The sequence below is a fragment of the Aplysia californica genome, unplaced genomic scaffold (assembly GCF_000002075.1).
Source record: "Aplysia californica isolate F4 #8 unplaced genomic scaffold, AplCal3.0 scaffold00442, whole genome shotgun sequence".
NCBI classification, from domain to species: Eukaryota; Metazoa; Mollusca; class Gastropoda; order Aplysiida; family Aplysiidae; genus Aplysia; species Aplysia californica.
Window position 1 is genome coordinate 618113 of NW_004797712.1, and position 23995 is coordinate 642107.

At 38.5% G+C, this 23995-nt stretch overlaps 2 protein-coding genes across 3 annotated transcripts in view; both read left to right on the forward strand.

Moving 5' to 3' along the window:
- Positions 1–8210, forward strand: part of LOC101860516 (probable E3 ubiquitin-protein ligase makorin-1) — a 23871-nt gene extending 15661 nt beyond the window's left edge. Inside the window, exons 3-7 of the mRNA XM_013086179.2 lie at positions 753–985; positions 1834–2066; positions 2805–3031; positions 3797–3907; positions 5687–8210. Coding sequence (XP_012941633.1) covers positions 753–985; positions 1834–2066; positions 2805–3031; positions 3797–3907; positions 5687–6026 — 1144 coding nt within the window. The 3' untranslated portion in view covers positions 6027–8210. The remainder of the gene's footprint in view (positions 1–752; positions 986–1833; positions 2067–2804; positions 3032–3796; positions 3908–5686) is intronic.
- Positions 8211–12550: 4340 nt separating this feature from the next.
- Positions 12551–20697, forward strand: LOC101858293. 2 transcript variants are annotated; one of them, XM_005104932.3, is made up of 2 exons: positions 12551–12803; positions 19046–20697. In XM_005104932.3, exon 2 carries the CDS (start codon positions 19400–19402, stop codon positions 20372–20374), a length of 975 nt encoding a protein of 324 aa, XP_005104989.1. In that variant the 5' UTR covers positions 12551–12803; positions 19046–19399; the 3' UTR covers positions 20375–20697. The 2 variants fall into 2 exon arrangements, with proteins under 2 accessions (XP_005104989.1, XP_005104990.1); XM_005104933.3 differs by having other exon boundaries at positions 12551–12782.
- Positions 20698–23995: the final 3298 nt, after the last annotated feature.

A 23995-nucleotide genomic window follows, 5' to 3' on the forward strand; every position in this document is an offset into this window, starting at 1 on the left:
GGGGGGGGGGGTTGCTAATCTAGAGGCAAGTTGCATCTCTTTCATACCAGATCACTTGGTTTGAATTTCGGGTTTGTGAAGGTGAAGGCGTTGGAGTCAGTCGGTAGTTTTGGGTTTTTCAGACCTCTGATCTTATAGTGGTAGGTGGAATCAAGAACCTACTTGTCTTTCTGCGCATGTCGTTGAATGATGCATCTGATGTGATATATACATTATTAATTGTTAGCTTTACTTTTTTTCATATTGAATTTTAATGAGAGTAATATATTATTTAATTTCTTTGTATTCTTGTATGTGTTTTGCAGTCCTGTACAGCCAAGAAAAATTTCCCTCTGGGACAATAAAGTATTATCTTACCTTAGCAGGCATTGCAGAAGCAGAGGCAGGGGGTGAGCAGATAGGACTCGCTGAATATTTTGCACTTCTGATGTGATTTCTCATAGCTATGTATCTTGGAAAGGGTACTGTGAGAAGAAAATTCATAGAAAGGAGGAGATGAAGATTGCTATAAAAAGTAGTTCACATACTTACACGAGATAAACCTGTCCCCTTTGTACTTTGAGAAATATTTGCAAACGGTTTGAAAAAAGAAAATGAAATTACATCTGATAAAGGTCATGGAGAACACAGATTTTAGGAAATGTGAAAGACACTTCATTAATGTCTATTGGTTAACTTGACGACTTGTGAGGAAAAAAAGGTTTGTTTCAGAGCTGTTCAATGACTTACTTTACTTTCTTTGCTTTTTCTAGGTACGACCATGTGAAAACAGCTGTTCCTTCAGCTTCAGAGCTGTCAACGACTAGTAAGAAGGCAGAAAATGAAAGGAATGTGCCACAACTACAGTCAAACATGGTCAAGCTGAAGAAAGGTGGACTGGAGCAAAGTTTGGCACATGCAAAGCACGAGCAAGAAAAAGAGTTGTTTGAAAAGAAATGGGTGGAGGCAAAAGATTTTGTCCCTGGTCAAAAATTCCATGGTTCAGGTGAGTTTGTGTGAATAAATTGATGTTCCTTAATCATTCGAACGTATGCCGAGATTTTTGTCTCCAGTATTGAAGTCCAGGTTGAATACTTGTTTTGCCATTTCTCTATTCCCAGGGCATATGTCAAAGTTTCTGATTGCCACCTGCTTTAGCACCATCACTGTAGGACTTTGCAACATCTTGAGTTTGGATAATACTGTTCAAATTTTTCTTGACCCTTCTAGAATATTTTTGTTCCTCCCAGTCTGGTTTTTAACAGGATTATAATTCTGAATTCATGAAAACAATGACGGAATTAGATGCTCTGCTTTGAAATAACAAAGTTATTTGCCTTTCATAGAGTTGAAACATCACATTTTATAAAAGAAACATGCTGCAAAATAGTTGATTGGTCCACATTTTAATATTTGACAACTTTTGGTCCATAGCGGGTATAATTTTGAATTATTTTTCAAGTTTCTGAAGATCTTATCTGCAGTCACTTTATGGTTAGATACCTGTTAACTTACGGCTGTTGGAAATGCTAAATTAAAAAATAATGCGATTTTGCAGTTTTCAAGGACACTCAAGCTTCGTAAGTTACCAGACTTTTCCGGCCATTTTCTCACTAATTTTACTTGCCTCTGACACTAGTCCAACCCACCTTCGTGAATTGCAGATATATTAAGTTATATTCAAGGTAGATGGATATTGTATTCATTAAAAACAAGGTAAATGAACAAGCTTTAAGATAAAACCAATAACTTCATTATATGCCAAAAAATATACAGGAGCTTGATTCCACACATTGGAAATGCATAACCTTTATGACCATTTTCAATGTCATGTTCCTGTTTGTCTTTTGTCAGTTCCAGGAAGTTATGCACAGGCAGCTCATTCAGATGTGGATCAAGCAGTGGGAGGATTTGACCCTGGGAAACCTCCGAAGGAAGTCACAGAAGAGGACTTACTCTGCCCATACTTTGCCCATGGGCATTGCTCGTTTGAGAACTGTGCATATCTGCATGGCGAAGTCTGTGATATGTGTGGCTTGCCTCGATTGCATCCGACTAATAAAGATCTCCGAGAGTCACATCAAAAGGTAGGTATCAAACCTGTGCATTATTTAGTGGCGTTTGAATATTGTTTAATAGCTGTTCATTAAAAGTTTGAAAGTGGGTTTTACATTTTAGTATGAGTTCATTATATTTTTGTCGATTTTGTTTCATGAGTTAATTACCTGTCTGGTAATTTGTTGTTTTGTGATGTTAACACAGTGTTCCTTCACAAGCTCTATTTCTGTTGCTTATCCCTCATTGAGTCGCTTCATAGTCTGCACAAAGTCAAAAATGTGGTAGTGTCTATCATGTTCCCATAATTCATTTCCTGTTAAAACTTTTCGTGTATTTTTTCAATTTGTATGTGTTCTTGAAAATGATGAAGTTTGTTGTTGATGTTGTGTTTTGGTGAAGAAGCTCTTTTCCTGTATTAATTTTAATTCCTGCTTGAGGCAAGCCTCATTACTTTTCTGTATGATCTGCTAATGAGCGCTATTCCTGGCTCTTCCAGGTAAAAGGTTACATGCATTGGAAAAATGCTTTATCCTATCATCGTATTCACTCTGCTTAAACTAAACATTTGGATATCTGTGAATGTAGAATCTATTAAAATTAATGAATGAAGCTCCTAACAAGCAGTACTGTATGCTCCAGGGTAATGGGGGGAGATAAATTGGAATGAATTGGCTTGTCAAGGAAGTAACTGAAGTCTTTTGAGGTTTTATTCTGGTGGGTGCAAGACTATTATATTTTAGCACTTTACTAAACGTCTTTCCTCTCAGGAATGTCTAGAAGAGCACAGGAAAGAGATGGAGCTTGCGTTTCTCATGAAAGACAGCAGTGAGAAAGAATGTGGTATCTGTTTAGAGGTCACCACGGAGAAAGTAGGAGAGAACGGGGCCCCAGTGGATCGTCGTTTTGGTCTATTGGAGAACTGTGCCCACTGTTTCTGCTTGACATGTATCAAGGAGTGGAGGAAGGAGAGGTATGCAGAGAAAGAAACCCACAGGTGAGAGGATAATAATAATTGCATTTATTTAAGTAGCGCATACCCACGCTCTGCAGCATACTCTCTATGTGCTTACAAGTATCATTGCCCCAGTAGACCCTAGAACACACAGAATCATTCTCGGCTTCCCGTGTAGCATACGCCATACAGTACAAGCAGTGGATTTCACATTCTCAAACACTTAAACAAACTGACAAGATCTTTCACTGTTTCCGATAGGGTACCCTTTTCCACTTGGGTGAAGTGTGGAAAGTTTGTGTAAAGTGCCCTTCCCAAGGACACAATCCCCTGGTGGGATTCGAATCCACGATCTTACGGTTGCAAGGCTTAGACCCTAACCATTAGGCCACTGACGTCACATAAAAGACACGTCTTTGATGTATGGTCTTCCTCGTTTTAGGCCACACGAAAAGAAAAAAAGGTTTTCTAATATTTTCCTAGGTTTTGAAAAGCTTGCATACAAGAAGCCATATGAGTTGCATTTTGTTACATGAGTTTGGCAACTGGAATCTGGGCGATGTGATTGCTGCCAAAGCTGTGTGTGTATTAGGAATGAAAAGTTTATTTCTCTCAACAGTACAACGAATATTTTCCTTTCAGTTATTGTGAAATTTCAACGTATGATGGAGTCTTACTCTGAGCAATCGATATGTTTACTAAATGAATTGCTCAAAATTTAGCTTTTTCTTTGTCTTCGCATGCATAAATCACATTTGGGATGGCCAAGACATCAAATCTTCATTTCCTCAACCTTTTCTCCCCCAGATCCTGTCCCATTTGTCGTACTCATTCAAACTTTGTCACTCCAAGTGAGTTCTGGGTAGACTCTGAAGAAAAGAAGAAGGAGCTCATTGCAGACTACCTAGCCGAAATAAGGTGAGAGTTTGGATTTCTCTATTCCCCGGAATGAAGGGGTTTTGGTGTCAGGGGAGCGTGTGTTTTAGAGTTACTGACTTTTGTATGGAGGTGATAGTTGCTGCCTTGAAAGGGTCAGGTGTTAAGAATAGTCCATAGTCCCACCAAAATGGGGTGCTATTTTTCCACACATGCTCTCTAGTTTGATAGTGACTCCCTATCTCTGTAGGCCTACTTGCTCTGTCTTCTGTCCATGTCTCTAACATGGTGATCTCTTGATTGAAGGCCCGGGCCAGTGAGGGAAAAAAAATAGAATCGGAACTACCCTCAGTGTGAGACCTGCTTTTAAAATACACTTGAAATTTGCTATCTCAGAATTACAAAGTTCTGCCTGCACAGTACCTAGTTTTGAGAAATTTGACGTAAAATAATGTTGAGCTTCAAAATATGTCAAGCTTATTCTAATACGATTCTTTGAATATCTTGATAACGAATCCGAATAATCTTACGATTTTGATAGAGCAGATAGAAAGAACAGCTGATTTCTGACCTCGTGGTCTCAGTTATTCAAAATGACCAAAAATGTCAGATAGAACTTTGTAATTCTGATGTATCGAAATGTCTAAGACAGTCACCATTGTCAAGAAAAAGGCTGTCTTACTCTTACACGGTGACGTTATAATGTAAAACAGCAATATGGGTTTGTACAGGTAGTCGTTAAAGCAGGTTTGACTGTAGATTTTATATATCTGGCAGATCGTTCAACCCAGGCAAAGAGAAACATCTCAAAGTTGTGTGACTGTTAGGGTGTGGTTCTACTGAGCTCATTTGATTGCCACTACTCCTTCCCTCAGAGAAAAACTGTGATGAATATGGTGCTGCCTCAAGAAAACAGCGTCCTGCTGTACCATGATGATCTTATTTGCCGCTGATAACAGACAGGCTGTTTTGTGATGTGGCTTTCCCTGTGTTTCTCTGTTCATGTCAAAGGCCTGTCTCTCTGTCTGGTTTTTTTTCTTGTCATATTCTGATCTTGCAGACAGGGTGTGTTTGGTAAAGCGTACACCCTTTAGTGGCTGACAGGTGCTCGGAGTGGTTTGTTTCTTCTGTCCTATCAAACATCTATCTCTCCTCCCTTTTAAAAATATTTTTGTTGTTGTTGTTGTTGGGTTTTTAAAAAAAATTCTCTAACACCTTTAATCTTTCGTATTTATTTAACCTATTTGTATAGCAAGTGTCGTAAAACTCTTATTGAAACAAAATAAGTGACTCCCCAACCATGATATGAAACGTGTTATCAATATTTTTAGAAGAAAAAAAATTGCATGACTAGTTTCAGTATTGTTGTGCTTGGAATTCTGTTCTGACTTAAGGGTTGATAATTGATATTGTACAATTATGTGCTCAAAGGCAAGGGTGGTTTTTACCCTCATTTTCACTTCATTATTCGTGCATTGATTACCTTTCTCCTGGTTATATGACTTTGATAAGTTTGGTAAAGTTTGTTGTGTGGGTGGCAGGAGAAAGCCACTGGGTTGCTTTATCTTTTGAAATCTTCTATGTGCTGTTTGTGAGTGTTTTTCCTTGCATTTTCCTGGTAGTTGATGACTTATTGTGTCGGTGTACTTCTCGTTACTGAGTATTTTTCCTTGCATTTTCCTGGTAGTTGATGACTTATTGTGTCGGTGTACTTCTCATTACTCATACTCAAATGTAACATACACTTTCAAACTTTTAATGAAGAAAGAGAAATTAACACATTTATTTTAATTGGATTCTGAAAGTTTTTCCTCTTTACAGCAAAAAGCCGTGCCAGTATTTCAAGCAAGGTAAAGGAGAGTGCCCTTTCTACGACAAATGTTTCTACTTACACGCTTTGCCGGATGGGTCCATAGCTCCGCCACAGGCCAGGCCGAAAAGACGGAGACGAGTGGATGCGGATGGGGAAGACCATGTGGAAGAATACAGTTTGTGGGACTTTTTTGCGTCTCGTGATGATGACTCTCTGATCTCGTTGGACGATGAGCTGTCTCTGATATTGTTGGATGTTCTTCACTCGGATGACGAAGAGGAGAGGTTTGGAGTGCGATTCAACCTTGAGAACGGCGACTTTGTCTTCACTGACTCTGACTCTGATTAATCTAGTAGTGGAATGAAGTGTGACCGTGTCTGCTGCACAAATGGACATAAGTGGGAGAGTGTTTTTTGCTGGTTGAAATGGAAGCTTGAATGTAATAGAGAGAATGTATGAATGTGTACAGACATAGGTATGGAAGGTGGTTGCTAAAATGTATTTCCATGAAAAATGTTTCTTCTATAAAAGGAAAGATTAGTTTCTTTTTTTCTTTTTTTTTTTCTCCTCTAAACACGGTATTTTTTGTTTGGTCTTTAATTTCATCCCCCCCCCCCCCCGAGTATATGCAATACTTATGATGCATGGACTTTTGGGGTATCTTTTTAATGCTTTAATAATATTGTAGAGCTTACTTTGATGTGTGATAGTCCTCGTTTTCTGGTATGGTCTCAGGGTATGTGTCATTTGTAGTAAAACTACTAATACCTACCTTGGGCTTCTTTTTTGGGGAAACACCATTCATTTTCTTCCTGCATATTTTCATACCCCTGTTGTAAATATTGTTTAAAAATGAAACTAGAGGTCCAGTCACATCTTGTGCATACAGCTGAATGGGTGTTTACTTGCATCCTGATATAGTGATGCAGACAGACTTTTGTGTTGCATGCTAAGTACAATTACTTTAGTAAGAGTTTTATGGCACTTGCAACACAATAAGGTCATATAAGTGCTGAAGATTACAAGTGTTACAAGAGAGTAACAAGCATTAAAAAAGAGGAGGAGAGATAAGGACTGTAGGTTTGGCAGAAAAGAAGGAGCAAATCACACTAGAGTATCTGCCAATCACCCACTAATTACTTTCCTCCTTAAAAAGAGGATCATCTGAGATCACCTTCAGTCATGGAACCAGAACCAAAGGTGGGCACCTTGTGCAGGTGTTACAGTACTTTCAACCATCTGTTCTAAGGCTAGCAAAAGGTGCAAGCTTCTTGCCAGAGCATAAGTGTTCTTTAAGGACCCGTTGGACTTCAGAATAATTTTTCTTTAATAGGTTTTTTAGGCTTGATTCTAACTTTCATATTATGTAAACTACTTTGCCGTGCAGTGGACAATATTCAAGGTGTTGACGGTTTTTATCATTTGAAGTAATTCCATAATTGTACTTTCTAATAAAATGAAGAGGATCAATTATTTTTAAGGCGATTTAAAAAAAGTTTAAGTGACATTTATTGTATTTGTATGCTTGCCTTTCCTCCATTTTATCTGATTTTTTTTGCTTAGTACATGTATTTCGAGTTAACTTAATGCTTGTCTCAGAGTGATAAAAGTAATTATTGTACGTGATATCTAGCCTGGTCTGAAAATTACACAATTCTCTTACTACTGAAAACCCCATAGATTTCTGCAGAGAAAGGTCTTTTGCATAAATATTCATACACTTGAGAAATGTAGTTGACCTACTTTAGTTAAATCTTCTGTCTAAATTTATTTGCGTCTGTTCTCCGACTTTGTGTTACTTACATTTATAGAGAAATATATTTCAGCACAGTAGTGGGTGTATTTGTGCTTTGAGAAGGATGGACAGAATTTAAAAACGAGCAAAAAAGTAGTGGATACTGAAGATATGGGAGCTTCACAACAGCGCCCCACCCCCCATCTTTGATCTTTGACTGGAAGTACACGCCCATTAATTTGGCACTACCCACCTTCTTTCTCGCCGTTTGTCTTTCCAGGGGGTGTCAGTGTCTTGAATTTGAGGCTGTTGCCACAGGGAAAAGTATTGTTGTTTTAATTAATAGCCTCTCTCTATATATATATATTTAATTGCACATAAAGTGTTTGATACATTTGTTGTTGTTGTTGTTGCTGTTTTTACTTTTATTAAGTAATTCATTCCTCCTAATTTATTTATGATATTCTTCAATGATTTGGTTTTTGAGTACCTTACTGGCGTCTGTGATGTAGCAGTTAGGCGCTTCACTGTTGCATGCAGGAGATCTGGTTTTGATTCCTGAGTGGGGTCAATTTTTGTCAAGTATGTCGGGTCTTTCTGCTGGGATGTTGTATCTCTCCCCCCACCAGGTTGGCCCTTATAGGCAGGGTCAGAAGCCCACTTCCTAAGGGATCTAAATTGTGTCAATGGGTTCGTAAAAATACCTACATTGAAAAGAAGAAAAAGTTGATTTTGCTTGGTAAAAATTGTGTGAGAAAATAAATATATGTTAATAAAGAATGACTTTGTAAAAGCCAGTTTTTTGTCATGTTGTAGTAAAGTGTATATTATATTTCTGTTTCCACTTTGAGATCATTTGAAGCAAAGTTCAATATCAAATCTGGTAAAATGCAATTATGTAGTTTGCACAACAATTTGTCTTAACACTGTTGTTGATATTTCTGATTTTCTACAGTGTGTAGTCACAAATAAAAAAAGGCAGCTATCGTTATTTCATTTGGATTGCTCATAAGACAGCATAAGATAAGTCTTTATTTGTCTAGATTCTGGCACACTGGTTTGGTGTTTCACCACGTGCACACACATACACACTCTTTCACACATCCTCTCCTCCACACATATCTGTACACATAAACATAGTATAGTAATATAATAGTATACTTGCACTCACAAGCAAACTCATAATCATGACTTGCATGATGTAAAGGAATAATAATGATAACAATGATAGTCTTCAGCTAGATACATAATCAGTATTCTGATTGTGACCCAATTATAATCTGATATTTCATGCTTTAAAATTAAAGGCCATAGGAATACTTATATTATGAGATGATTATGATGGTAGGAGTAAAACTAAACTAATATAATCCAATTGGAGGTTGAGAAAAGAGATCATGCAGGATTGATCTTGATCTCTCTAGTTTGTATTATAGTGATGATTGGTATCTAACTGGATGTAAATGTAATTCAGATTATATTCAAGATGGAACACTTGTATTTGTATCCTCCATTAAGAAACCTAGTTCGGAATAACATTCTTGCAAGGGATAGTATAGTACGTTTTTTTTCTTTCTCGTAGAGCCAACGAGCCTTCTTCCACAAGCAAAGTAGTTAACTCTTTCAGTCTTGAAATCTGGTTTGGTTTGCTCCTTTTTCTTTTCTATCAAACATTTGTCATCCTTCCTTATCTCTTCTCCTTTTTTTGTGTTTGTTACTCTCTTGTAACACCTATTCTTCGGTACTTATATTATTGTGACTTAATTGTGTTGCAAGTGCTGTAAAACTCTTACTAAAACAAAAGCGATGGGTAAATTATGATGGACATCTGTATTTAGCACACATGTTTTCTCAAGATAACAAAAATGACATGGGCAATAGTGACGATATGTGGAAATTAAATTTGTCTTTATGTTGTGATAAATAAAAAAAAGTAGCATTTAAATAGCCTAAAGTCCAACTCAGCAGCAAGCACTATGAGCTTTACAATCTATATTATTACCCCTGCAGATCTGATATCATTCTGAAACAATCTCAACTTCCTGCAAAGCGTACAGTGCAAGGTGCCAAAACACTAACAAACTGACAAGATCTTTTGCTGTCTATAGCCGGGTACTCTTTCCCACCTTGGTGATGTGAGCAAAATTTGTGTAACGTGCATTTCCCAAGGACACAACTTTAGGCCCCTGACGAGATTAGAACCAATGGTCTTACAACATACATTTGCGAGTTCGAGAGCCTAACTACTTAAAGGAATATAGGCCACCAGCACCACATGTAGACATTGTCCACAATAGGAGCCACTGAGTGACCATAATAGTAGGCTTGGTTGACCTCACGGCTGAAGGTGGGGGTCTTGAAAAGATATCAGTCATTGGTGGTCTAGTGGTTAGGCTGCTACCAAAAGGTCATCGGTTTGAATCCCGCCAGGGACACGGTTTTGTGTCCTTGGGAAAAGCACTTTACCAAAATTTTCCTCATTTTACCCAGGTGGAAATGGCTACCTGGCTATTGTTATTCTGTTGTTTTAGTTTTGTATCGTAGTAGCTTCAAAAAAGATTTATTTTGGGTTGGGTTTTTTTTTTAAATTTTATTTCAGTGCATATGAATGATTTTCTGGGATGCGTGAGTATGTCGAGGTTTTAATTTTCAACTTCAAGATGGGACATCACCATTGACTCTGTTAGTATCCCTACAAGACTCTGGTTCGAGTTTTGTACTTTCCTTATAATTCAAAAGTACATGACATGTATTTTGTTTGGCTCAGCCCTATCTAAGAATGATGTTGAATCACAGGTTTGGCATCTCTGTTGGAAATCATCAATTTTAATATTATGGAACTTGGCATTTTTGTATGACAAAAGTGAATGACGTGTCACATGATCCAGTAAATACAAATCTTGTAACTGCTATGTGAACTTTCTGTTGTTGTTATTTTATTTTTTCTAGAAAGTATTTTTTGAATATCTTTCTCTTTCTATCTTGCTCTGTTGTTCTCTCTCTCTCTTTCTCTCCCTCTCTCTCTGTGTGGGTGGTTGGCGGGTGCTCTGGTGTGGTTTGCTTCTTCTTTCCTATCAAACATCTATCGTCCTTATCTCCCCTTTTTCTTTTTTATGTTTGTTACTCTCTTGTAACACCTCTAATCTTCTGGCACTCAATGACGTTATACAGTTGCGAGCGCCGTAAAACTCAAACTCAAACTCAAACTCTCTGTCTGTCTGTCTGTCTGTCAAAGTATATCTCCACTTGCAGATATTCAAATCAATGGATGGGTAGCGAATGTCACTAGTAGGTCCTTTTTAAAATTGTCACCCCACTGTATCTGTCTGTCTCTCATACTTTAACTCAAGTCAGTGCAAATCAGTCCACTGGTGGTTGGAGAGCGCCACTGGTAGGTCCTGTTTCTTTTCTTTCCCTCTGTTGTATCTGACTATATTTTATCTTGCTTCTTTCCTGCTTTATACTATGGCCGTTATTGCGTTGATGTGCTTCTCTTTAATTTAACAAACGCTGATCAGTCTCCACTTTTTCACCAGTGTCTGTGGTATAGTAGTAGTAGTCAGGCTTATTTCGCCTTCCTGCATGCTGAAGAGTTTTATTCCTCTGTAGGGAAGATGATATTTCCTTCATTGTCTCTGTCATTATGGCAGACTACTTGAGCTGGCCTGATAGACAAGGCTCAAGCAGCCTACCTCTTAGTTTTAAATGATAGAAAAATTATACTGATGGAGGCGTGTAAATTTTACGATCATTTAGCTCCTTTTGTAGTAGCCTAACAAGTCTGCCAGAAGTAATTGAGTGTGGGTGGTTGGCGGGTGCTCTAGGGGGGGGTTGCTCCTTCTTTCCTATTAAACATCTCTCATCCTTATCTCTCCTCCTTTTTTGTGTTTGTTACTCTCTTGAAACCTGCTTCTAATCGTCGGCATTTATATGATCTAATTGTGTTGCAAGTGCCGTAAAACACTTACAAAACGTGAAACAAAGAAGTTGATCCAGCTTTGAAGAAGCCCACATCTCCTTAAATTGTCGCCCCCGTGCATTCAGCTTAAATCTTTCTAAAAAGAAAACGAAATGTTGGAGACTGTCTACATCTGTCCCCGTTGTTTTATGCAAGAAAAAAAATTCTGAAATTATGCAAACTGAGTCCAAAAATGTGAAATTATGCGATGTTGTTAGTTAATATTAACAAAGAATGATAAAGGAAAATAATCCGAAATTTTGCAAAAAATGATCAAATTTTGCTAAATTATGCGGGGTGCATAAAACCACGGGGACAGATAAATTATGTCCTCTGCTTTTACGGTGTCCTAGTCGTCCTGTATTGTTCATATGTCAATTCTGCCTGTGTTCCCATTTTTCTTTCCAGTTTGTCTTCACAAATCTTCCAAGTTCCATTCTTCCAGCCAGGTCAATTGTTCTAGCCCTCAAGTTCTCAGTATGTCATCTCTTGTGCATTGTTGGTCAATCTTTTGTGCCCCTACTCTCCACTTTTAAAAATTCCAACCCGCAGGTACATGTACTACTTAAATCTTTTCTTAAAATTCCCTGCTGTTGTTTCTGTCTTGCCACTGAAAAATTCCCCGCACTATGACCGATTATGTCGAGGTGCTTCTCTTTACTCAAACTCACCCCCACGGTACACGTGTAATTTAAATTGGTCCTTCAAAAAACATTTCTTTAGTAGTCCACTCTGTCAAGGCGCCTGGCTCAGAAGGGGGGGGGGGGGGGGGGGGGGATCACGTCAGGAAACATTAAAAATTTGTAAAAGGGAGATCACAATTTGGATCCCACTCGAGTTCGAACCTATTCTTAAACGGTTAACTTTATTAGGCCTAGCTTTCTGCTAATATAAATATTAAACGTAGTAATGTAGCCACGGGAGAGATTTTGTTTGTTTGTTGTTGTTTTTTTTGGGGGGTGGCTACCACTTACTTGGTGTTGATCAAAAGCTTCTCGATCTTCTTTTATTGATGGATAATAATATGGTGTGGTCTTTCTGAGTTTGAAATGCTCTTCTTAGAACTCAGAATCTATATCAACATTAGGTACAATCTTTACGTTTACTTTCGAGGTTTTAATTCGGCAGTTTTGACTAGATCTAGATTTAGATCTAGCTAACGCACAATAACTTAAATAAAGTAGGCTACAATCAACAGCAACTGCAAACTTTTCGAGGTCACGGGGTCAAAAGAAATTGAGGTCAAAGGTCTTTGCTTGGAAGGTAAACAAACTACTTCCCCTCTGGCAAATGAGGTCAATGAGTCGTTGTCGTTGACGGGTGAACGCTCACATTGTGTGGGCTGCTAACCTAGATTCTAGATCTAGATTATCAGTTTCTTCACAGTCACCAAACAATTTTATTCAGTTGTGTAGGTCTCATTCCCATTCTGGTCTGTATATTTGTGTGTTTGTCTGTTATCTCGGCTAGATTTGACCTGGACGTTTAATTCTCTTATGACACAGTGCCAATAATAGTGATTAGCCTGGAGACCGATCTCGACCAGTGTGCTATGGCATGGCATGGCCACGTCTTTCAAATTTGACTTTAGGAGTGACTAGAATCTAGGTTTTGTAGATCTTGATATCTAAACTAGATCTAGATCTAGACTTTAGATCTAGATTTCCGGGCCTAGATCTAGTCTAGTCTCTAAAAATAGGTGTTGCTCCCACTCCCACTGTACGCCAATGTTTCTTTCTGTAACATAACAATGGGGTTTGTATTGTAGTGTGCTTGATCTGGAAGCTTGATCTTAGTTTTCATACTAGATAGATCTAGATCTAGATCTAGATTCTAGATCTTGAGATCTAAATTTGTGACTAGATGTAGATCTAGACCTTACACTTACAATACAGTCGAACCTGTGTAGGACGGAATTGCAAGGGAGCGAGAAGAAAATTCCGTCTTAGACAGGGGAATAGGGGAGATGGAAAGGGGCGGGGAGGGGGGGGGGGTTCAAAGGCCCAGCCGATGGGATCAAGGATCGCTTGTCCGATCGGCAAGCAGTGGTCAAAACTTCACATCTCTCAAGCGCTATCCTGTCTGATAATGAATAATGAGATGCACCAGTCTTACTTTTTATCCAATTACGGGATGTCGACATTTCGCCGCAATTACGTCACAGCGTGTACCTGTGGAAAGTAATCATTATTTCATAGTTTCGCGGCAGTTTGAATTCGTTTACAACTAGATTTAATTTAGTACGTTGCGAGTATGCCCCTGCCATTAACTTGGACGTGGAAGTAGAACTTTGAGTGAGTAGGATGGTTTTATATATGGCGTGACAGTGAAGATAAAAATCTGATATCAGGTACACAATCGTTGTAAAAACCCAAAGATTGTTTTTAAAAAGCGTTACAATGTCTACAGTGTTTTGCTGATTCTTGTCCAAACGAAACTTGAATCCTGAAACTGCAACAGCTTGGTACCCCCTTTTTAAAATGTACATAGATAGTTCTTGCTCCTTGTTGACCGAGAGTAATTCTACAAAACTAGGAAAATTTATAGTCGTTTCAACACAGCAACACACTAGACACTTACTAAAATGTTTGTTCAAACTGGGCAGCCATTCTTCATGTGAAAGAGTGGGAATGAGCAAGACAGAGTCCGGTACAATAAAGGGAGAAGGGGAGAGGTTGAGTCGTTATAGTTCAACCTTCCCGAGTTCTCATTGACACGGAGGGCGCATTTACAAATTAATTTGGTTTCTGGGGCGTTCACAAAGTAATCGATCTTCTATCTTCTGTGTTATTAATTTGTATTCGAATACGATTTGAGGCGAAACGATTTTCAGACTTTGACAGGTAGTCTCCTGTTGCATCATATGGGGCGAAACCTAATGCGCCCCCAATTACCACCAGTGCTTGCATTTCCTAGGACCGCTGTTTGACTTATTAAAAACAGAAACGTTTGAACATCTCCTTTGCTTCTACCCTAAGCCCCCCACCCATTGGTGTAAAGTCAACCAATGCCACCCTTCACTGCCATCATGTAACAACGATTCGAGGAACTCTCTTCTTGGCTGGCCGTACGATCAGGGCGGCAGGCATTAGTCAATCTAATTTCACACCTCTGGCTTCTGGCTACCCAGGAAAGTTTTCGTAGTGGCTCACTACTCAAGCACTCTCACGGGCAGTCGTGAAATTTGACACCCACACTACACTGACCATCTGCATCGCTCAGGGTTCACATGATGGGGTAACATCTACCCCCAAATTGCACCGCCTACTCCCCTTCCTTGCCCGGAGGCATGGCCATGACGTTAAGTTTAGAGCCGGCGGAACCAAACTTGCGAGTTTGTTTCAAATCAGGGCTGAGCAGGCAATGCATTTTCCATCTTAGAGAGGTAAAACCCCCGGAAGGGAGCGGATTTTTCTTTCCATTTCTGCGTTGGAGAGGTTTCCGTTTTATAGAATAGATAATTAAAGAGGATATTAAGGGGGGAGTGGGAAGATTCCATTAAGACAGGTTTCTGTTTTATACAGGTTTCGTTTAAGGCACGTTCTACTGTACTTGCGTGTCTTCTTCTTCTATGATGCCCATACATAACTGTAAAAAGTGAGCCCTCCACATTCTTTTTTTTTTCTTCTGTCATCTACTAGTAGAATCTACATCTCGAAGTCTAGGTTAATTTAAATACAGTGGAACTCGGATTCAACGATGTCGCCGGGCCTGAACCAACATCTTGTTGAATCCGAGTGTTAGTAATACTAATAGCAAACATTAGATTTTGTGTAGATAAATACAGGCACTGAGCAAGTAATGTATAAAGGGATGTAACAAGTGGTGCCTAAAATGCCTGCATATTATGAGCTGTGCAAAAAAAAAAGAAGACCGATTCGTTCAAATGCATGCCTGTGTCATCTCGATTGTGTGCCAAAAAGTTGTGTTGCTGTGTAAAGCCTAGCATATGGTAACGTTTGATTCCATAGACCAGTGCACAATTCCTTACGTAGATCTACGTCAAGACCAGCTTATAATTGTAATAATTATCAGTTGCGGGGGGGGGGGGGGGGGGGCTGTGACGCATTTGTATCTACGACGTTCTGCGCCCAGACAGAACCCCCCCCCCCCCACGCACACACAGTTACACGAGTGCAGGCTGCCCATCCGACCTCGACACGTTGAGCGACCACTCCAACACAACAAATGTCATTGACAATCTTTATTCATCTCGCAAGGAGAAAGTTGTCTTGGTCGTTACCAATGGCAGTAGATGTTACAAGAAAGATTAGGTACACTCACGCATATGCACAACAAGACGGGATATTAGTAAAAATACATGTCTCACGTGCTGGGACAATCCGCTCCGTAAAACATTCTCTCTCTCTCTCTCTCTCTCTCTCTCTCTCTCTCTCTCTCTCTCTCTCTCCTTCTCTCTCTCTCTGTCTCTGTCTCTCTCTCTGTCTCTCTCTCTGTCTCTCTCTCTCTCTCTCTCTCTCTCTGTCTCTCTCTCTCTCTCTTTCTCTCTCTCTCTCTCTCATTTGTAGCATTGTGTGTTCAGTAACCTCACTGTAGTTGTAACACCTCTAATCTTCGGCACTTATATGACCTTATTGTGTTGCAAGTGCCGTAAAACTCTTTACTAAACTAAACTCACTGCAGTTGGTACGAATGAATTTCTATATCTAGCTGTTCTTGTTTTTTTGGAAATGTATCGTTTACCGCAGGTTGATAGTTGAAATTTTGATGTCAGTGGGTGGCTATGGTCACTAAGCATTATTTCCGCCTTTTTTAGAATGTTTTACTTGTACAGATATTCAAAGCTACTTAGGTCTCTACCAATTGTTCTTGATGACTTTCTGATCAACCTGTTTATTTTAATGATGTGCTGCCTTCCCAAATTGCTACCATAAAAAATGGCAGCTTGCACTGTATGCTTCCCGGGAAGTGGAGATTATTTCTGAATGCTACCAGGTCTGCTGGGTTAATAATATAGTTTATTTATAGATTAAAACCCACTTAATAATAGGCTTATTTAAGATATAATATACATAACAATAGATTTATTTAAAGCATAAACACATTTTTTAGAATACAGTCGAACCTGCCTTAATGAAAACCTCTGTAAGACAACGGAATCTACCCCCTATTCCACCCCACCCCCCCCCCCCCCCCCGAACCACCTGGAGAAACTAGTGAGGCACCTTTCTCTTTCAATTTCTGCTTTCACTTCAGTATGGCACTCTGTATCCTTACCTCTGTAAAACGGAAGCCTATCTAACAAGGAAATGTAAAGAGAAATTCCTTCCCTGCGGAGGGTTTTTACCTTTCTAAGATGGAAAATGCATTGCCCACTCAGACCTGATTTGAAACAAAACCATGAAGTTTGGTTCCTTTGGCTCTTATGAATGTGTACTGTAAAGATGGGGGCTCTCGTGGTCTAGAGGTTATGGTGTTGGCCTCTGGTTCAATAGGTCCTGAGTTCGCATCCTGACGGTGACCGAAAATTTTCTAGTCTAAAATTTTCTCCTTTCACTTCCTTTCCTGCTCTCTAACCTTGTTCTGTCGTCTGCTTTCATCTCCACTTTCTGTCCCCTTCTCTAGGCTCCTGACTCTTTCTGCAGCCTTACTACTGCTACTTCTTGGCTTCTTCTTACTGCTGTCTCTCAGCCACACCCCTGATCTTGGGGTAGGTAAGGTCTAACACCTAGCCTTCTCGGATAGGGTGAAAAATCTCAGAGGTCACATGTGCAAGTTGTGCACACGTTAAAAATCCCTTGGTGGTCCTAAATTAATGAGAGTAGGTTTCGGCTGCCACCGGGGCAAAATTAAAAATTAATTCCTACCTGAGTGAAAATGTTTAATGTGTCCTGGGCACTCACATGACCTTGCCTAATGCAGTTGTGAGCCCCGTAAAACACTTACCAAAACAAAGACAGTAGGCTTTGGCTCTAACCTTTACGCCATGCCACCAGGCAAGGAAGGAGAGTAGGGGTGCAATTTGGGGGTAGATGTTACTGCATCCATGTGAGCCCTTAGTGGTGAGAGAATCTTTGTTACATTCGTGGGAGGGGTGGCACTGGCTGACTGTCTTTATTACTTTGCTGGGGCGGGTGAAAGCAAAGAAGATGTTCAAAAGTTTCGGTTTAAATAGGTCAAACAATGGTTTCAAAATAAAATGCAAGCACTTGCTTGCCATAAGCTGACAAAACCCTTTAAACAAATTTGCAGCAGTTTTGAGATAAAGAGGTTTTTTGTCAGCGTAACCATTTTAAAAAAGCGTTCTTCCGCATTTAAATTCTAATTTATTAAAAAACTAGTCTCAGTTCCACTTTGATTTTTTTCACACAAGTAAGGTCAGGCTTTCGATTAGCAAATATAAAAAAATATGGTACCAAAAATTTTTTTTAAAAGACGTTTTTTTCAGCTTACGGCAGTTCTGACAACGGATACATAGAAATGACTCATGCCATCATTATCAGAGAGGATAACACTTTAGAGGTGTGAAATTTTGACCACTGCTCGCCAACCGGACAAGCAAACCTTATCGGAGACGGAATATTTTTTGGACTTCGATGTGATTCCATCTGACATAAGTTCGACTTTTCTTATCATATTATAGAAAGAGGTAGGGGTAGTTCATGGCAATCTTTCAGATCTGCACATTTTATTCATATATTTGCTGGATTTGGATAGAAATAAGGGTTAGGGTAAGGGTAATAACCTTAACCCTTACCTTATGCCCCAATCCAGCAAATGTGAATAGAAAAACATGCACATCTGGAAGATTGCCGAATTTGGCAGAACCATTTCACTGATCTGATGTAGATTCTATGCTTCCTGGGAGACCAAGAAAGTTTCTGAGTGTTGTAGGATCTTCTGGGGTAATAATTATATAGTTGTAAAATGTGTAGAACATGCAGTAGATCCTGGATATTCACTGTGTATAAATGTAATTATTATTATTATTTTTATTATTATTATTATTATTATTATTATTATTACCTCTTGTGATCTGGTACTAAATTAGTAATAGTATCTAATAGGCCCAGTCTATCTCTATAAAAATAGTAGGGTGCCCTTTAGAGTTTCTAGATTGAATTTCACTTAAGTTGTCAAGAAGTTTTGGCCTTTATGCAAAGAATAGAATAGTTCATTGAAACAACTGCGTCTTTGTCAAGATCTGACATGGTTTTTATGTTTGTTGAAATGCTGCTTTTGCTTCAAGTCAGAAAGCCCTCAACAAAAAGAATGGCCCTTATCAGTTACTACATAAAATTCTGTGGCAAGTGGGTCTAATGGTTTGGCATTATTATTTCTGATGATTCTCCAAGTTGACGTCTCCAAAATTTTTGCAAGTGGTCGAAAAGTTATTGTTGTTTAGTTGCTGTGCATAATTTAATGATTTACGGCTCTCTCTCAGTGTAAAGAAAAAGAGATGAGTTCATAAATTATGCTGTGTTGAAGATTCATGGCTGTTTTATGTTCTTTCCTTTCTTCCCTTTCCTACTTTGTATTTGTTAAAGTGACACACGTATGTAAACCCACTCCATGCCTTTCATTTTCATTATTGATTTTTTTGGTCCACTGGTGGTGTTTGTTTACCATCCTAAGTGGCACTATGTTGCTGTTGACTCTACCCACTCTCCATTTTTTTTATTGATTTCTTTTACTTTTTTTTTTACATTTCAGATGTGTCACGGACCACAGCTGTGGAAAAATATATATATTCTCTCCATCACCACCAGTGAACATCGAATGTACAGAGAAGAAATTTTGAGGTATCAAGCAAGGCTTGTCCATCTCCAGCCATTTGCTTGTGAAACATTGCTTTAAAAAAAATCTAATCAGAAACAAAGAACAGGTTGTGAATTGTAGCCCATGTGGGGCGCATTATGATCTACAGTCTGTGTTTGATGAAAAGAAATTCTATGCCATGAAAGCAATTCGAGCATGTTGTAGTACATGAATCTTGAAACTTCTAGACATCAAGTGCCAAGACAGTGAAGAAAATTTGTCTTAGTCTAGTGAAAGAGCCTTTTCACAATGTCGCAAAATCGAAAGATGTGCGATCCCTTCTTATTTTTGCCGACCCGTATTTCGGTGATTGTTCTGGCCACATTCCAGGGAGGAATTCTGGACTATTATCTCGTGAAGTACAATAACCACAGCTGGTATGCCTGGATTGCTGGAGACGTAGCCATTATTTTCAGCTTTTTTGTTGCATTTTTTATTTCCTACCGTGAGCTGAAAATTTCGGCTCGTAACTCACATTTGCCTACGGAGCAGCATAAGAAAACAAACTTGCAGGTGGAAGCAAGAGGTTTTCCTCTGGTTTATTTTGCATGGTTGGTTTACTCTGTGATCTTAGCTGTGCGGGTTGCTCTGATTTACAAAAACTTTGCCTACAAAATTGAGTCCGACATTTTCTTTGGGACAAACATGCTGAAGTTTACACTGGCCATGGCTGGGGTGCTGTTTCTTCTGCTTGTGGGAGCTCACCACTTTGCCATGCTGGGTACTCCGGCCCGGACCCACATCAATCTGTTGACGGGCATTGTCCCCTTTGATATCATAGACTGTGTGGACATCTTGAGCATTTTCTTCAACAAGGACAGTAAAGATGCCATGGAGCCAGTGTTTGAGTGGACCGTGATTGTCATTGCTTGCATCAACTTCCTCTTGCCCATCATTCCTCTTATGATGCTGAGTCATAGTCACTTTGGCGTGCACCCTATCTCGCAGAACATGAGCACGGTGCGCAAACTGATTCAGATCTTTGTGGTCAACACACCGCTACTGTCCATCCGTATTCTGATGTGGCACAAGCAAGGGGAGGAGGTCTCGCCCCTCATTGTGAAGAACATAGTCATGATCATGGTCCTGGCCATGGATCTGTACGAGGGCGAGGAGGCGGAGAAGTCGGCTGTCGTCGTTGACGATGAGTACGATGACAGAGGCGTGTTCAGAGATGATAGGAGGGCTGAGAATCTCAACGTCCTTCGCTACAATAACCTCTAGAACGATCATTGTTGGGGCAGGCTACTGGGTTTTTTAACTGTCAAACCTGCGTTTCTCTGTTTGAGAATACCTTTTAACTTCCTATCAATATAATGTACATGACTTTTATAATTTCTATTTTCCCTTCACACTTTTTCTCCAGTACTCAGATTTGTTACGATTGTCAGCCACATTGCTTTTTTTTTTCAACTGTTATGTATTCTTCCCTTCCTTCCTTCCCGTTATTTCTTCCTAAAATCTCCTCATACATACTTTTGTTTCTGTATTATCGATGAACTGGCTTTATGCCTCTATATATATCTTGAGAAAGGTATCATGCATAATTATATACAAATTAAAGCACTTGTTGTCATTTTTATTGACTTTTGAGATAATCTGGTTTTCATATGTTTATTTGTCCTGGATCAATAGCTTATTTAGGGAGAATTTGCGTAAATTAATGAACTATGTGTTTTTAAAACTGATAACATTTTTAAAGTCTGAACAAAATCGTTTTTCGCATAGCTCCTAGACTCCTCATGAATTCTCATCCCTTCCAAAGCTGAATTTAATGTGTCAATGAAAACTCTGTCAAAGTTTAAGGTTAGTGTTTGAAAGTTGGACAGGAATTATAGATATGTATTCCTTATTGGCTGCATATGGATCTCATATTTCAATGGTAAAGTGTTGACATGAAAAAGCTGTGAGTGTGAGTTTAATTCCCAGTTTTACTCTGAAGGATGTTGTGTCCAGTAGAATTATAATTTACCCTCCTATTCTCTTCTCATTCATGCAACTGCGAATGGGTACATGACAACGGGTATGGTCAGAACATGAGGATTGTGATATTTGCCAATAACAGGCGACATCACTGTATGTCTCCTGTAGGAACTAAAATTATAGATTGATGTGGACCGGCCAGCCAGGGGAGTTATTGTGAAGTTATGAAAGTTTTGTTGTTGAAAGTGATACCCGGCTATAGATAAAATATATGTTCACAGCATAAATTTACTTTAAATACCCTTTCAGCTTTTGATACGCTGTGTAAAGACAGCGTAGTGATTACTGCTTTTTTATTAATATACATTGATTATAATAAACAGCTGTTTCTTCGTTGCTGTGATACATTGCAGGCTTTCCAGTGTTTTAGTAGCTTAAGATTGATGTTTACTAATCTACTAAAGGCACCAGCATAAAAATCTCTGATCTCTGCATTATACCTGACCTCAGCTCGTACTACTTCAATGGAAAATTTATTTGTAAAGTTTCTGAACTTTAAAAAAATTGTCCATTGATTACAAAGGTCGGCTGTAGTTTTGCCTTGTTTGCCTTTAAGGTGAAATCAGATATATGTGCCAAGTTAACCATTGATTAAATGTACGTATGATCAGTTTGTTCTGCTCATCTTTTCATCATATCAATATTATTCATGTTTTTCATAAATGAGGGTTTAAAGAAATTGAAATGACTTTTTTCAGGAGCCTCGATATCGTGAGGAAAATTATGATGACACTTGTTCGAAATGCCTATTGTTATTTTAGATGTTATCTGATCATTTTTTTTTTTGAGAAACTAGTGATGCACCTTTCTCTTTCAATTTCTGCTTTCACTTCAAAATGTTCACTGTTCAGCAGCAATCATCGAAATGTGAGTCAGTATGGCACTCTTCATATTGCATACATCATATATCAGTCAAGATATCAGACAAGAACCAAAGTGAGGGCCAGAATCATCGCTTTTACTGTGACTTCGTTTTGTGTTTTCAATACATTTAAGATGTGTAATTATATCCATTGTTTGAAAATGTAAAATGGCGTCGGTAGCCTAGTGGTTAGGATACCGTACTCGTAATCATGAGATTGCGAGTTCGGGGGTTCGAGCCTCAGCTCGGTCCGACGTTGTATCCTTGGGAAAGGCACTTTACACGAACTTCCCACTTGGCTCGGTCGTATCGGAGACGGACGTTATACTAGGAGGTCCCGCCCCTTAAATAACCTGATAGTATTAAACCTATACCATTATATGAAAATGTAAAATGTTGATCTACTTTGTGTATGATTATGAAATATATATGTGGTTGCTGAGATGTTTGACTCAAAATCTCCTTCTTCAAACCAACAGCTTTTAGAAAGTATATTTCTCAATTATTATTTGTTTTTATGTCTTCACATCACCACAGCTTCAGATCCTGTGATTTTTATCTCCAATGTGATGAGCTACTGGTTGTCTATGATAAATGTTTACCATAGTACCTCCCACTTCCGTTTAGATTTTTTATAAATGAACTCTTCCGTTGGGACCTACATGAGTAAAATGATATCTTAAATGCTCTTCCTTTACCTCTCCATGTATTTTTTAATTTTTTTTTCAACCGTCTCAGACCTCTGGGTTTTTTTTCTTCTTCTATTTCCGGATATTAGAATATTCTTTTTGAAATGCCCGTCAGTGAGCCGATATCTTCTTTACACAAACTCAAACTTCAGCTCCCTTTCAATTTATGTCCTTCAAGATGTGAAAGAGTTGCTACCTTTGGTCCCTTAATGTTGTATCTAGAATACAATCGGTCACCTTTGGTAGTCTGTTCTTTTGCATAATGTACTACTATGATTATAGAGAAATTCTATAATGGTGTAACTGTGGTCATATTTTCTAAGAGTTTGCTGACGACATGAGAAAGGGAAAACGAATGGAAATGAAAGTTAAGAAATCTTTTTAAAATGTGACTTAACCTTTACACAATATAAAACTTTAGTAAGTTTTATATTATATTCTTTTGCTTTATTAAAAAAAAAACCTTCCAAGTTGACGTGAAATGGACTGCATTTTGACATTTAGAGATGTTCTGTACTATACACAGGGAGATGCCCCCACACACACACACACACACACACACACACACACACACACACACATTCTATCACTCACTCACACATATTCATACATATATTCATGAATATCATGTACATACATCAAAACACATATATATATATATGACAAATATTTGTTTGCATGTGTATGTACTTCATGTATGTGTATGGTATGTGTGTTTATGTTAGTAGGTATTTGCGCATATTATAACAATAATAGATATGCTCAATATATTCCGGTGGATGTATATTGTAGTATTTACTTCCTTCTCACTCTCAGAGGTTTGGTCTTTCAGATAATTCTTTACACTATACAATGAAAGACTAAGTGTTTAAGCTCTATCCTGTGTCTGTTGGGTGAACATAAAACAGTGCAATACTGTTCTGAATAAAGAAAAGATTCATAAAAATTTAGGTTCATGAGATTCTTATCTTATAATAGATCTATATATAATATTTTATATATATATATATTTTTTTGTTTTTTAAATTATTTTTTAGGCTGGTCTTTAAGGAACCAATGATCTGTGAAATGAAAATATTATAAAAGCATTTTGATTTGAGCTGTGCTGTTTAGGGTAGAAGCTCAGAACTCACTTTACAAAATTTAAAAAAAAAATTAAATTTTGAGTATGGAAGTTAGGCCCTACTTGTTAAATATGTGTGGCTCTGTTCCACTGTATCATATCTTATATTTTCTAGTCTTATGCTGGGATTTGATATTTGGGTATTCTTCACCATTTAGCTTAGAAATTGTATATGTGTCACGATGTGG